Source organism: Lupinus angustifolius, chromosome LG01 (genome assembly GCF_001865875.1).
Source record: "Lupinus angustifolius cultivar Tanjil chromosome LG01, LupAngTanjil_v1.0, whole genome shotgun sequence".
In the NCBI taxonomy this organism is placed as follows: domain Eukaryota; kingdom Viridiplantae; phylum Streptophyta; class Magnoliopsida; order Fabales; family Fabaceae; genus Lupinus; species Lupinus angustifolius.
The window spans coordinates 11,745,792-11,760,379 of NC_032009.1; the positions used below are offsets into that span (position 1 = coordinate 11,745,792).

Sequence of the window (14,588 nt, forward strand, 5' to 3'; positions counted from 1 at the left end):
GTTAATATAGTGTATGTATATAATTAGGAGTAAATTGTATAGGTTTAAAAAAGGAAGATGTAATTTATGTAATTTCACCAAAAATGTTAGTGTGACTTTCTCTTTTAAATATAAATGTGTGGTTATATTTTTCTTGGGAATAGATCTTTTTTAATATAATTTGTATCACTCTATATACCATCATATGTTATTGATAAAAATAATAATTAAAATTTAAAATTTTAATTTAAATATATATTTTTTGACTAATCACATAACTACCCGACTAGTAATATATAGATTAATACAATTTGTAGTAGAAAATATGTGTTTCGGTTTCTTTTGTGCTTACTTGTCTCTGCAATACTAATAGGTTGCGAAAAAACCAAAATTATCCCATTTCCTTTGTCTTTTTCTTTCTTACCTAAGGACTCCACCATTCAGTCCAACTAGAATACAAGCCAGCCAGCAGTTCACACTAGAGCTACACAAACAAACAAACAAAAAAGAAAGCGAAAAACATGTGAAATTTCAAACTATAAATAAAGGCTCGTGCACACAAGCGAAAAAACACAACTGCTTCATTTTGCATTTCCGAGACTCCACAAACAAACACAAACATCGTCATGGCTATTGTGTTCTGGTCCTCTCATGATGTTTTCGGCTTCAGGTTCTTGCTCCTTCTGACGGTTATGTACGGACTCATGTCCATGCTCACTCACTCTGTCATTTATATGAAGTTCGTCACCCCGCTTGATCACCACGCGCCGCTTGATCGATTCTCCGAAGCTAGAACCGTCGAACATGTTCGAATGTTATCGGAAGAAATCGATGGTAGACAAGTGAGTCAGAAAATTCAAAAATGATAATTCATCCTTTTCTCTCTCTTTAAATTTAGTAACACTAAATTTTGTTTAATGATCTCGCCATTATTTCGTTTAAATGAGAAATAGGGCTTTTGAAGTTTACGGTGACAATGAATTAGAATCTATTTTTCTCTCCAGTTGCACAATTCTCGCATGCATTTATTTTATTTGAATTCAACGATCATAATTCATAAGCAATGGTGTATTTATTTTTTATTGATAGGAAGGACGTCCTGGATTGAAAAAAGCTGCTGAATATATTAAGGGTCAGTTGGAAATAATTAAAGACCGAGCTAGCTCCAATCTCAGGTTGTACATTGTAACACTCTTCATTTATTTAATAATTGTTCACAATTTTTTTTGTACTATCAAGGCTTTCCCTTCACGAGCAATGAACTAATCCTTTTCGGCATACATGACTCTCTCCTTATAAGTGTCGTTCATAGGAATCAAACTCTTGTTAATAAGAAGAAAAAATTGCTTGTCACCCTTTTCACTGTGTTTGCAATATTTTTTGATACTAACACTTTGACTGACTCTATATTTGATTTTATTTTATTGGATTCATGTGAGTATATTAATATTTTTTTCTGTCTGACTATTGCTTTTATTCTGTTTCCCATTTTTTGTTGCAGGGTTGAGATTCAGGAGAACAATGTAAGTGGCTCCTTCAATATGCTCTTTTTGGGCCATAACATAGCACTGGGATACAGAAATCATACTAATATTGTTATGAGGTACATTGGCTGTTGAAATAGTCATTTATTATGTATTGGGATTTAGTGAGCAGAAAAAGTTATGTCATTAAGGCTGTAATGAATTGTTACTGTATCATAAATGACTGTACATGTTATGTCTGACTCGATTCCGGATTAGTCCGCTCCCCTTGTGGTGTCCGGGTAATGGATGCTTGATACAAAAAAGTGACTTTACATATTTTCTGTTTGCTTGTGAGCAAAACAAAGCATTGCTGTGTCTATCTGAGTTTTAGGAATGCTGAATTGTGTTTCATTGCTGTTTTATAACAGGATATCGTCTGTAGATTCAAAAGATACCGATCCATCAGTCTTAATAAATGGGCATTTTGATAGTCCTCTTGGTTCGCCTGGTGCTGGTGATTGTGGTTCATGTGTTGGTGGGTAGTAGTGGCTACATTTGTTATTTTCATTGAATTTAAAAGATTATATTGGGCTAATCTATACTTTGATCACACTATACGTTTATCTAATTTTCCCTCTCTTCAGGGTCAATGCTTGAAATTGCGAGACTAATTGTGGACTCCGGTTGGGTTCCCTACCACCCTGTTATTTTCCTTTTTAATGGTGCTGAGGAACTTTTCATGTTGGTAATATTACTATTCATTGATGTTTTGAACTGAAATTACATTTGACCATATTTATTTTTTGATTTTATGATATGTTAATTTTGTCGTTTGCTCTAGAGATCCGAAACATCGTATATGATATTCTATAGTTCAATGCTAATGAATTTATAACATGACTTTCAAATTGAAGGTTCTGCCTATAGAAGTGATGATATTGTGATCAATTAACTTACATGTAGTTGGATCCTTGCTAATTTAAAATCTTAAAATGTTTCTGAATGGTATTTTGGCTGCTGAATGGAAACTGAGTTGTGTCAAAGATGTTTTATAGCTCTCAGATAAAAAAAAATTACATCATATTTACTTCCAAATGCTAGTTTTTAGATTAGTTAGCAAATGTGATGAAGTCCGAAGAACACATCACTAGTATTTTGCCTATATATGATGAATGCTTATTCATGATTGCACTTTACCAAGTTGAAGCTTCTGAAATGTTAATTTACTTTAATGCTTTAGGGTTCACATGGGTTCATGAAGACACATAAATGGCGTGACACAATAGGAGCTTTTATAAATGTGGAGGCATCTGGGACTGGAGGGCCTGGTAAGTGTAATTCAAGATTTCTGTTAAGATTGGTAAGATAATAAATACTTCTTAAATGATTCTGCTTATTAACTTATAACATACGTGCTATGATGGACATTTTCATTGAATAATGCTAAAATTAACAGATTTACTCTGCCAATCTGGACCCACTTCTTGGCCTTCTGATGTTTACGCGAAGGCAGCCATATACCCTATGGCCAATAGTGCAGCTCAGGTTTTGTGTATTTCTCTTCTAATCTCCATATATCTGTTGAACACTCTAGCGTGTTCTTCAGCAATATTTCCCCTTTATGTATTTACCAATTCAAACATGAATTTTCTATTTTAACGTGCAGGATGTTTTCCCTGTTATTCCTGGAGATACAGATTACCGAATATTTTCCGAAGACTATGGGAACATTCCTGGACTTGACATTATCTTCCTCCTTGGTGGTTATTTTTACCACACCTCCTATGATACAATAGATAGACTAATGTACTATATCTTACCTAATTCTTCACTACACATGTTTGATTGAAATTTTATATTTTTTCCCTCTAAATGCATTTGATGTGTTGCTATGTCTGCAGCCCTGGAAGCATCCAAGCACGTGGAGAAAACTTGTTCAGCATAATCAAGACTTTTACTAATTCTTCCGAGCTGAAAAGCACCTATCTGACAAATTCCATTGGAGTTACTGCTAATGCATTCAACGACGAGCGGGCTATTTTCTCTGATTATTTCTCATGGTTTATGGTATGCACTGATATTTGTAGACTCCAGCATATGCTTATAATGTTCTGATACAGTATGCTCTACGATCCTAAAGCATTAGCGGATCTTGCCTTTTTGTTCTCTAATATTTAAATTATGGATTTTCAGATGTTTTATTCTAGAAGGGTAGCTACCATCCTTCACAGTATTCCCGTCTTCGTTTTTCTTTTCATGTCCTTTATGCGTGGTAGGTCGCATTCTTGGTCAGCAGTGTTCTTTGATTTTATGAAAGGTAAATGTAATGGTTACTTCTGATTTCTCTTCACAAGACTTAATCTCATCTGTCTCCTTGTAGATTACTTTGAAGTTTTTAATCTCTATTCTAGGATAACTTAAATGATATTACATGCTGACAGTGCGAGTAACATTTTGAAATTTGTTGGGTTTGCAGGATTTCTATTCTATGCATTTGGGACTACATTAGCAATTGTTATGCCTGTTGCATTTTCTATACTGAGATTACAGTTCTCTACTCAGGCAATGAATTGGTAGGTTTATTCAAAGTTAACTTTAAAGTTTAAATCAGAGTGGGAATAGCTTCTGTAACTTTTGGGTTCTTTTAGTTAGTGGTAGAATTTTATTAGTCAAATTATATAACGGGAGAGCAAGAGACTCCTCTATCTTGTAAATGATGGAACTGCCCCAAGATTTTGGAGTACCTTACTGTGGCCAATAGAGTATGAATCATTATGTATGGTGTAATGATTTAAATACTTTCATGCATTTTATGCATTCTTGTGTTAACATAATGGTTGAATCACAGGTTTGCTCATCCGTGCTTGGCTTTTGTGATGTTTATACCCTCCTCAATTGTCGGTCTTTTAATTCCAAGAATTATCTGGAGACAAATTCCTCTTTCTCAAGACGTTTCAATTGTCAAGATATCAAAAGAGGTATTCCAACTTGTTGAAATATGTTTAAAAAAGTCTTTTGTGATAAAAGTTAGGATAAAAGTGGTACACACACTGATAACACCGGTACAGAATCATAAAAAACAAGAAGAACGATTTCACAATCGATTCAGAATCAATTCGATTCCGAATATTAATACTTCGTTTATTGCTTGAAGAATGGAGAAGATTATAAGATGAACCATAATTGATTCCCTGAATCAATTGCACGTTACAAGATTAATTCCCTGAATTAATCTATCTCCTCTACTCAATTCTCAAAAGCTAACTACAATAACCCCCTATCACCTATTTATACTTTCTGCCCCCTAACTTCCTACACTGCTGCAGTTACAGAAACACTGCTTCAGCAGTTACAAATGCCACGTCACGCTGCCACGTGGCCTCCTATGATACACCCTAGTGATGGGTGGTCTCCCTCGCATCCTATCAATACCCCCCTCCAAAAGACTCAACTTGTCCTCAAGAGCAAATTGAGGAAAAGCTTCTTGCATTTGAGTGGCTGACTCCCAGGAATTTTCACACTCCGGCAAACCTTCTCACTGCACCAACACCTCAACATCTCCATTCTGACCAACACAGTATTGTAGGATTGTCGCCGCTTGCACCTTTAATTCCCACTCCTCTGACAACATCAACGGAATAGGTTGAGACTATTGAGCCGGTTTTAGAGCTTTCTTCAACAAATAAACATGAAACACGGGGTGGACCCGCGTATGCTCCAACAATGCCAATCTGTAAGCTACCGGTCCAATGCGCTCCAAGATCTGGTAAGGGCCATAGAACTTAGCTGCCAGTTTGGCCGAAGGTCTGGAAGCTAGAGTCTTCAACCGGTAAGGTTGCGGTTTCAAGAATACCCAATCTCCCACCTCAAACTCTACCTCACGTCGATGTTTATCTGCCTGAGTCTTCATCAGATCTTGGGCTCGTAACAGGTTCTGCCTCAACTCTTGAAGAACCTCATCGCGGGCAACCAAGAGCTGATTTACTTCCTCAACCTTTGACGTGAAAGTACACCCCTTAATCAAGGTTGGTGAATCCCTCCCATACAAGGCCTTGAAAGGAGTCATACCTGCAAAAACGTTATAAGTAGTGTTAAACCAAAATTCTGCCCACGAAAGCCATTCAACCCACTTCTTCGGCTTAGGCCCGGCAAAGCATCAAATATATGTTTCCAATCCGCGATTCACCACCTCGGTTTGCCCATCCGTTTGAGGATGGTAAGCCGTGCTGTACTTCAATCGAGTACCTGCCAATCGGAATAACTCCTGCCAAAACTGGCTAAAAAAGACCTGATCCCGGTCGGAAACTATCGACGTTGGGTACCCATGTAACTTCACCACCTCTTTAACAAACAAGGAAGCTACATCCTTGGCCGAGTAGGGATGGCCAAGAGGATAAAAATGGGCATATTTCGTGAGCCGATCCACCACTACAAAGATGGTATCCTTACCATTAGACCGCGGCAATCCGGATATGAAATCCATGGAGATGTCCTGCCATACCTGAGTAGGAATGGGTAGTGGTTGTAAGACCCCCCAGGTGCTAAAGTGGAGTACTTTTGGCGTTGACAAACATCACACGCCTCGACATACTGCTTCACATAACCATGCATGTCGTCCCAATAGAAAAAACCCGAAACCCGCTTGTAAGTGCGGAAGAACCCGGAGTGACCCCCGGCTACACTGTCGTGACACTCAACTAAGATCAGAGGTAACTTGTCAGATGTCTTGGGCAGTACCAACCTCCCCTTATACAACAATCGTCCTGTCTGAAATTGGAACCTCGGATGAGACTTGGGATTTTCTACCAAATCCTGGATTACCTTCCTCCACTTAGGTTCCTGCTGAACCTCTTGGAACCAACCCTCGGCATCTCCAACATTAATCACTGAGAGTACCGAATAATAGGCCTTCCTTGATAACGCATCGGCCGCAGAATTCTCCCTTTCGGGTTTGAACTGAATCTCAAAATCCAACCCAATGAGCTTTACCGCCCATTTAAACTGTTCCTCACTGAAAAGCCTCTGATCTGTAAGGAATTTCAAACTCCTTTGGTCCGTTTTAATAACAAAGTGGCGACCCAACAAGTAGTGCTTCCACTTCTGCACGGCCTGAACCAACGCCATCAACCCTCGTTCATAAACTGACTTCTGCTGGGATCTAGCTGATAACCCCTTACTCCAGAAGGCTAAAGGGTGACCTTCTTGCATCAATACGGCCCCAATTCCCTTACTAGAAGCATCGGTTTCTAACACAAAGGTCTTCGATAAATCGGGCACGACCAACATCGCTAAACTGACCATGGCCCCCTTGAGGGTCTGAAAGGCCTGAGTGGCTTCTTTGGTCCACACGAAGTTATCTTTTTTCAATAAATCCGTGAGAGGTTTGGCAATTCTCCCATACCCTTGCACAAACCTACGGTAATAACCTATGAGGCCCAGAAATCGACACCGAATCTCCAACCCCCATCCTTCTTTTTCACCAAAATGACAGGACTGGAATAAGGACTGATGCTATGCTAAATCACCTCTGACCCCAACATCTCCCTAACCAAGCCTTCGATCTCGGTTTTCTGATAGTGAGGATATTTGTACGGTCTAATATTGGGGATAGCTGCCTCCTCAATCAGATGTATGGCATGATCCTGCCTTCGTACCGGTAGTAAACCTGTAGGATCTGTGAATAACTCTTCAAAATCCTCGAGCACTTGCAACATATGAATCGACGTGCTCTCAATCTCTTCCTCTCTCGGATCTGATGATTCACAATGCATGATCAACCCTTCCCCCTCTGCTCGAATGACCTGCAACAAAGCACCATAGGAGACCTCGGTTTTGGCTAAGGCTGGGTCTCCGGTAATACGGATCGACTTCTGGTCTTGCTTGATCGTGAGTTCCAATTTACCAAAATCAGCTTGGATCTCACCCAATCCAGATAGCCACTCCGAACCCAACACCAGATCAACCCCTTTGAGACTGAAGAGGTAAAAGTCTTGAGTCACTTCCAGATTCTGTATCTGGAAAGATAAATGCACGCACTTCCCCCTACATTTCACCTTACGCCTATCCCCTACCTCCACCATATAAGAGGGAGTATTCTGAACCAATAGTCTCAACTCCTGCACAACCTCATGAGCTATGAAGTTATGAGAAGCCCCACAGTCAATGAGGACAACCACCTTTCTCCCCTTTAACATCCCTTCTACCTTCCACGAACGGGTCGTAGTGAACCCCGACATAGAGCATAAAGACAACCTCAGATCATGTACCCCCGATACGTCTATACTGTCTTCCCCTATACCGTCCTCATCTTCCTCCAAAATAAGCATTCTGAATTGCCTATTTTTACACCGATGATCTCTAGTAAAAGGCTCATCACAACGAAAATATAGCCATTTTTCACGCCTTTCCCTCACCTCAGCACCGGTCAAATGCTTGAACTCTCCCCGTCTTGGCCGAACTTCACCGATAGGTTTCGGTGCAGAATGCCCAACTGTGTTACTTCCCCCGAAATTGTTATGCTTCCCTTCTCCCATTGGTTTCGATTCCACCATTACCGTTCTGGAATAGGGGTTTGCCCTCTGGTTCCCTCCGGACCGGCTTGCATACCCAAACGAGTCCCTATTACTCAAGATGGCATTCTTCTGCTCAATCAATAGCACCTTCTGGATCACATCAGATAAGGATTGTAACTCATACAACTTCACCTCGGCACGAAGCTCTTCTTTCAACCCATTCAGAAATATCCCCCTGGTAAATTCCGGATCGATGCTTCTCAATGCCCCAACATACTTCTCAAAATCCTCCACAAATTTCTCAACGAACCCAGTTTGTTTGAGGGCTAGTAACTGCTCAAACGGATTCTGAATCATCGAAGGTTGGAATCTTCGAACCACCGCAATCTTGAATCCTTCCCAATTCGGCCTTGGGTTGCATTTTTCCCACCAATGGTACCAACTAATGCCTTCCCTTCGAGTGCCATTACTGTGGCCTGCATTTTCTCCCCTTCTGTAAGTTCCTTCAACTGGAAATACCTCTCCAATCGGTGAGTCCATCCATATGCAACTTCACCGGAGAAGATTGGAATTTCCAACTTCCTCCATGTTTCCCGCCTAAAATGGTTATCCTCCCTTATAAAATCACCTCCACCTTGATTTCCTCCTCTGAACTCATTTCTGCCGCCTGGAACACCTCCACGGGACTCATTCCCAACGTGAACACCGGCACGGAAGTCATTTCCGCCACGAGCTCCTCCACGGAATTCGTTTCCGTCGTGAACCCCTCCCCTGAGCTCATTTCTGCTTGGAACGCCTCCACGAGACTCATTCCCTTCGTGGACACCAACACGGAAGTCATTTCCGCCGCGAGCACCTCCACGGAATTCGTTTCCGTCGTGAATCCCTCCCCTGAATTCTTCTCCGCCGTGAACCTCTCCTCCGCGACGAAATTCTAGGTTACGGAAGTCTTCTCCTCCACGATCCTCACGTGATCGTGGTTCCCTGCTTCTTCTCTCGCCGTGGTCATGGCCAATCCCACCGTGAATTGAACTGGCGGCGGCGCATTGAAGCCATAGCGATCCATCTTCGTGGTCATCTCCGCCATTTGCTCCTCATGCTTCTTTACTAAGGATTCTGCAAATTCCAATCTCATTCTCATCTCTTCCCGTTCTTGTTCCCAACCATCTCTGAAACGTGACATACTTCGAGTGTTCATGAATTTACGGTGAAACGGTAGCGGTTTTCAGGGCACTGGAATCGGTGTTCTGATACCAGTGATAACACCAGTACAAAATCACAGAAAAGAAGAAGAAAGATTTCACAATCGATTCGGAATCAATTCGATTCCGAATACTAATACCTCGTTTATTGCTTGAAGAATGGAGAAGATTACAAGATGAACCCTAATTGATTCCTTGAATCAATTGCACGTTACAAGATTAATTCCCTGAATTAATCCCTCTCCTCTACTCAATTCTCAAAAGCTAACTACAATAACCCCGATCACCTATTTATACTTTCTGCCCCCTAACTTCCTACACTGCTGCAGTTACAGAGACATTGCTTCAGCAGTTACAAATGCCACGTCACGCTGCCACGTGGCCTCCTATGATACACCCTAGTGATGGGTGGTCTCCCCCGCATCCTTTCACACACACACTTCATTAACAAACCTAAAAGCTCGGTTGTAGACTTTGCCCTTTCCATGCCCTCCCCCCTCCTCTTAGGGATGCTAAGCGCAGTTGTACTTAATATAATGAGCCTAACGCAAGTGACATATTCAGTATTAAAGCAGATCAACATTTTCGAAAAATGATGTGGTAGATAGGTTTTAAATAGTCAAATAACCCATAACCAATGTTCTCAAGTTCTATCTATCTTCATCTATGCTCCTAAGGAACTTCTTAGTTTATTATGTGGGGCTCTAGCTTTCCTCTGAAAGCCATAAGTTCTGTTTTGAATAGCATCAGCTTTTTATATTGGTTCTGTCAGTCAGTTATCAAATGAAATATATTGTTGGAGAGAAAAGATTCTGAGTTCCAATGAACAATGTCTTTAGAATTAGCAGCATACCTGCTTTGGCTTGTGATACCTCCATTTGTGATATTTGTAAATGATACTTTGGGGTCTTTTATGTGGACATATCCTTGATGAATGATTTAAGTTTGTTTTGGTCATGCGAGTCTAGGTGACCTAAAGTTTCATCTGACCCTTAAATTGCAGGTACTATCTGATGAAGCAAGGTTCTGGGGAGCATTTGGTTTCTATGCCATCCTTACTTCAGTGTGTAGATTTAATATACAGCTAGAAATTTTTATCCTTTTCAAAGTACGATATAGTGTGCATAGCTAAATAAGTTTAGTAAATGCAGGCTTATCTCGTATCTGGGTTGAGTGGAGGTTTCATGACTTTTTTTACTTCTATCTCCATGCTTACTGCATGGATATCCTTCTGCCTGTCAGTCAAATCCTTTGGACGCCTGTCACTCAGGTTGGTTGTGATTGCATATATAATTTGTACCGTGTTTACTTTTTTCGCTCAGATAAATTCTAATGTCATGCTTCATCTTTGGTCTTACAAGTATGCTTTGATTCCCTTCGAGTAGCAATAGATTTGATTAGTGTCTTCAGGGGATTGATAATGCATACTAGTCATTAAATCTTATTTTCTTTTAAAATCTGCTATTTGTATTTGTTAATAATCTTTTCATTCATTTTAAGTTTTTTCCTTTCCAGGACAACAATGTCTTACATAATACCTCTAATTCCATGTGTCGCATATGGTGTTTATTTTGGTGGCTTTCTTTCCCAGTTTGTGATAGAGAAGATGGGAATGATGGGTTCTCTTCCTCCACCATATGGTTAGTTTTTTTTATAAAAATAAATAACTATTGATGCATTACCACCTGACTCACCTCCTAATTATCTGCAATCAACAGATCGCCTTTAACTGGTGCATCATTTGCCTTTAATATGGATCAAATTCTCCAGCTTATTATTGGCACATCTATTGCCTTTATTTCCTCACTGCATTGTGTTTTAATCCATGATTTGATTCTTGTTTCCATAATAAAGGAGCAATTATAGGTTAGCTAATTGAATAGCTCCTTATTTAAGAGTATGTCAAAGAGAAAGAAAGACAGATTTGAATTTGAATGAAATAAACCAGAAGGAAGTAGTTTCTTGTTTCCACATTCCTTTGGTGCTCTGTTTTCATCTTTTTCCGCTGCATCAACTATTTATTTGAGACAAGAGATGTTTATTAGTGAGAACCAATTTAGCTTTATGCCGGGGTGGTCAACCATGGACTTGATATATGATAGAACATGGTATCGTTCAATCCATGTAATCAACCCTATCTAGTGGAACTAATGTTTGATTGTTGTAAATAACTATTTATTTGATTATAGCAATTAAATTAATGTATAATACCTAGTTTTTTTGAGGGCTGGAATGATAATTAGACCTAGCGCTGGAGCCTGGAATCACTAGGCTTTAAACTAATTATTTAAAAGGAAAAACGCAACTTCTTATATTGGCTTCATGGCTTCACTTCACATTATTCCTGAACTATATTTCACATTCCAGGAATCATATAATTTGCATAACTGAATATCTACTCAAACATTTTGTTGTCATGTGTGTTATTATGCATTATATTTATGTATTTGTATAAAGACATGTATACATAAACTTGTTTACAATCAAATGAAATGTGTGTATGAAATTATTTTGCTTGAGGTATCCTTTTTGGAACATAGATGAATTTGTTCTATAAATAATATAAAGTTAGCAATTTCACTTGCTATAAAATGCTTGCTGCTGAACATAACCTCCTATTCCAGGGTACTATGTTCCCGACGTTATTGTGGCTTCATTAGTTGGAATTTTAACTGGTTGGTGCGTTGGCCCCCTAATGCCAATTTGTGGTGGTTGGTTAGCGAGGCTGTCCATCTTGCAGTTTCTGTTGCATTTTACTGTGTTTTCTTTGGCAATATCATGTCAGTTCTTTCCTTATGCAACTTCTGCACCTAAGAGGGTCGTATTTCAGCATACTATCCATACTGCAGGTATTGACACCCTACACGGTTTATCAGGAATGGTGTGGGCTATTGTAACTTTCCTGATTCCCTCTGAATTTCCTTATGAGTTCCTCTTAATTTTTTCACATTATCATTTTATTAATCAAGTGTCCTTTTGCATTCTCGTTTTTAATAATGTCTAACTTATTTCCCCTGGTTTGGCAGGGTCCAGTCAGATTATGGAATCCACTTATGATTTTTCTGTGACGGATTCTAATTCATTACTTTTCCTTTTCCAACATGCACCTGAAGTGGCAAAGGAATTGAATGTAACTTCTGATTTTTCAATTGAATCTGCATTGGTGTCTCAACGCCAAGATTGGATAGTAAGTTTCATGCCAATATTATATCAATCATTTTCTTTTAGCAGGTGATTTTAAAATCTCACTCTCAATTGAATGGAAAAAAATGAAAAAAATGACTATTAATCTCAGTTCTTTTATTGCTTAACTGAAAGCCCTTTAATTACTGATATCCTAGATTGAGTAAAAATGTAAACCATAAGAACTTTCTTCAACTCTTACTATTTTTACAAATATTCGATGACTTAAATCAGTAGTAGAATTCATAAAATTTCTCTTTGCAACCTGGATGGTTGGTCCAATTGTTGTCACCCTTTCGCTTTTTTGAATGACTTGAATCAACTACTTTTAAACCGATAATTTTTGTGATCATAAATATTCACTAGTATGACAGAAACTGCTACTTATTTATTTAATAAAGGTTTATATTTCTAGGGCTTATGAGTTTAAGAAATTAATGTGAAAGCATCTTTCTTTGCAGGCAATTTTTCCAGTTTCTTTTCTCTTTTCAAATAGTGTGAAGTTCTCTGCAAATAAAGATGATATTTTGAAGCAGTATGAATTCTTCCCCAAATTGTTTGTTCAAAATCCAAATTTAAATTATGAAAAGGGATCAAGGAGAGTTCACTTGGAGCTTCATTTAGGGTGAGTGGTTCTTGCTACTAGCATTGTCAATCTACAGTCACAATCAATTTATGTTCTATGTGGTTTCTTGTTGTGCTTTTCTTTGCAGTCGCCTAGTGTGGAAAAGATCACTTATACTAGTTATCCGGTAGCATAAGAGTTTTTTCCATGGTATCATACAATAATGTTCAATGCCTGATTAGATAATTCAATTGATACAACAGTAGTTAACGTAGTGCTCTCTCTCTCAAGTGGTTGATGTTATCTATGAGGATGCTTGTCTCCTCTGGATGTACTGATAGGGAAGTATGCTGTGGCCAACTCTAAGAATTGAGTTCCATTAAGTGTTTCGTGATTATTTCGATCATTATGTGAATTTGTCCGAGAAAAATAGCATCTCTTGTTTTGCTGTATTTCCACCGCAATTTGTTTTGCTAGTCTTAAATCAGTTTCCTTTACCGCCTTGTCAAAAATGGAAGAGTTTGAAAGAAAAATAAATATCAAAATATCTGAGTATTTATCATGTTGTATAACTGGTTTTATCTTTCCTTTTCAGTTCCTTAGAAGAGATCTGGGTTACTGTTCTTAACATCACTGGCCCTTTATCCAATTGGTCATTTGCAGATAATGTGCTTCCAGGTATGAAAACTGTTTCCTTCTCGTAGTTACTCATTTGGTATGATAATATCTTTCAATTGACTAATTTAGTTTGCATCACAGGAACTGAAACTTATGGTGGTGGTCCACAATCATTCATATGCAGGCTTAGCGGACCCAGTGATAGTAATTGGACCTTCTGGTTAGAGGTAAAAATTACAATTTTATTCCATGTTGTATTAACTTTCCTTTACAACAACAATGTGTCAATGAGTCCATGACTGAATTTCAGTAGGTCTGGAAAATAGCCGAATCCAGTCGAACCAAAACTCAGTTTGGTTTAGCTCGATAAGAATTTACTCGGCTCAAAAGTCGACTGGAGTTCAAATCAAGCTATATTTCCAGCTTTATTGAAGTTCGCGAACTGTTTGGTTAGACTCATTAGCTCAAATTGGTTTGGTTTATCAAGAGTTCGTACACTCTTTAGTTCAACTTATTAGCTCGATTACTTCAGTTCGTTAACTCGAATGTTGATTATTAGTTTAACATATATAAAATTAAATATTCGTCAAGAGTGGACCTTGCAGTTTGTATGAAGCTTATTCTGACTTTTTCTTGTCTTCATGGTGACAGGCTAACAGCTCTGAAGCATTAAGAGTGGACCTTGCAGTTTTGGATCAGAAATTGGTTGGTCCAGCAAAGAGATTGAAGGGTCTTTTCCCAGACTGGGTTGATGTTACTGCCTATTCTAGTTTTATGTCCAGCTATATATTTTAATCCTTAATAAACAAGCCTGCAAGGGCATCATATTTTATATCAGAATGATTTTGTAAAGGATGCCTTGGCAAATTATAAAATATAGTTTGTGAAATCCCTTAGTATTTTCCAAACTATTTCTAAGAGCACATCTTTTGTCTCATAAAGTGTTTACTCTATATACTATTTGATGTGATTGGTTGAAAAAATACTTGATTATTAATTTTAAACTTTAATATATATTTTTCAACGAATCACATGGAATGACACATTTTATGAGATAATAGAT

General features: G+C 38.5%; 1 protein-coding gene across 1 annotated transcript; it reads left to right on the forward strand.

Moving 5' to 3' along the window:
• LOC109349596 (endoplasmic reticulum metallopeptidase 1-like) lies at positions 409 to 14,330 on the forward strand. The gene is made up of 21 exons (XM_019590467.1): positions 409 to 821; positions 1,069 to 1,154; positions 1,481 to 1,582; positions 1,874 to 1,980; positions 2,090 to 2,190; positions 2,686 to 2,773; positions 2,902 to 2,990; positions 3,112 to 3,251; positions 3,347 to 3,512; positions 3,639 to 3,762; positions 3,922 to 4,018; positions 4,294 to 4,423; positions 10,163 to 10,222; positions 10,311 to 10,429; positions 10,675 to 10,799; positions 11,784 to 12,008; positions 12,186 to 12,346; positions 12,804 to 12,967; positions 13,503 to 13,585; positions 13,667 to 13,752; positions 14,177 to 14,330. The coding sequence occupies exons 1-21, from the start codon at positions 606 to 608 to the stop codon at positions 14,318 to 14,320; spliced, it is 2,613 nt and encodes an 870-aa protein (XP_019446012.1). The 5' UTR covers positions 409 to 605; the 3' UTR covers positions 14,321 to 14,330.

Coding starts and splice junctions, on each gene's coding strand:
- LOC109349596 (XM_019590467.1), top strand. CDS start 606: ATGGCTATTGTGTTCTGGTCCTCTCATGATGTTTTCGGCTTCAGGTTC. Junction 10,430..10,674: donor TTTGGACGCCTGTCACTCAG/GTTGGTTGTGAT, acceptor TTTCCTTTCCAG/GACAACAATGTCTTACATAA. Junction 10,800..11,783: donor TTCTCTTCCTCCACCATATG/GTTAGTTTTTTT, acceptor CTCCTATTCCAG/GGTACTATGTTCCCGACGTT.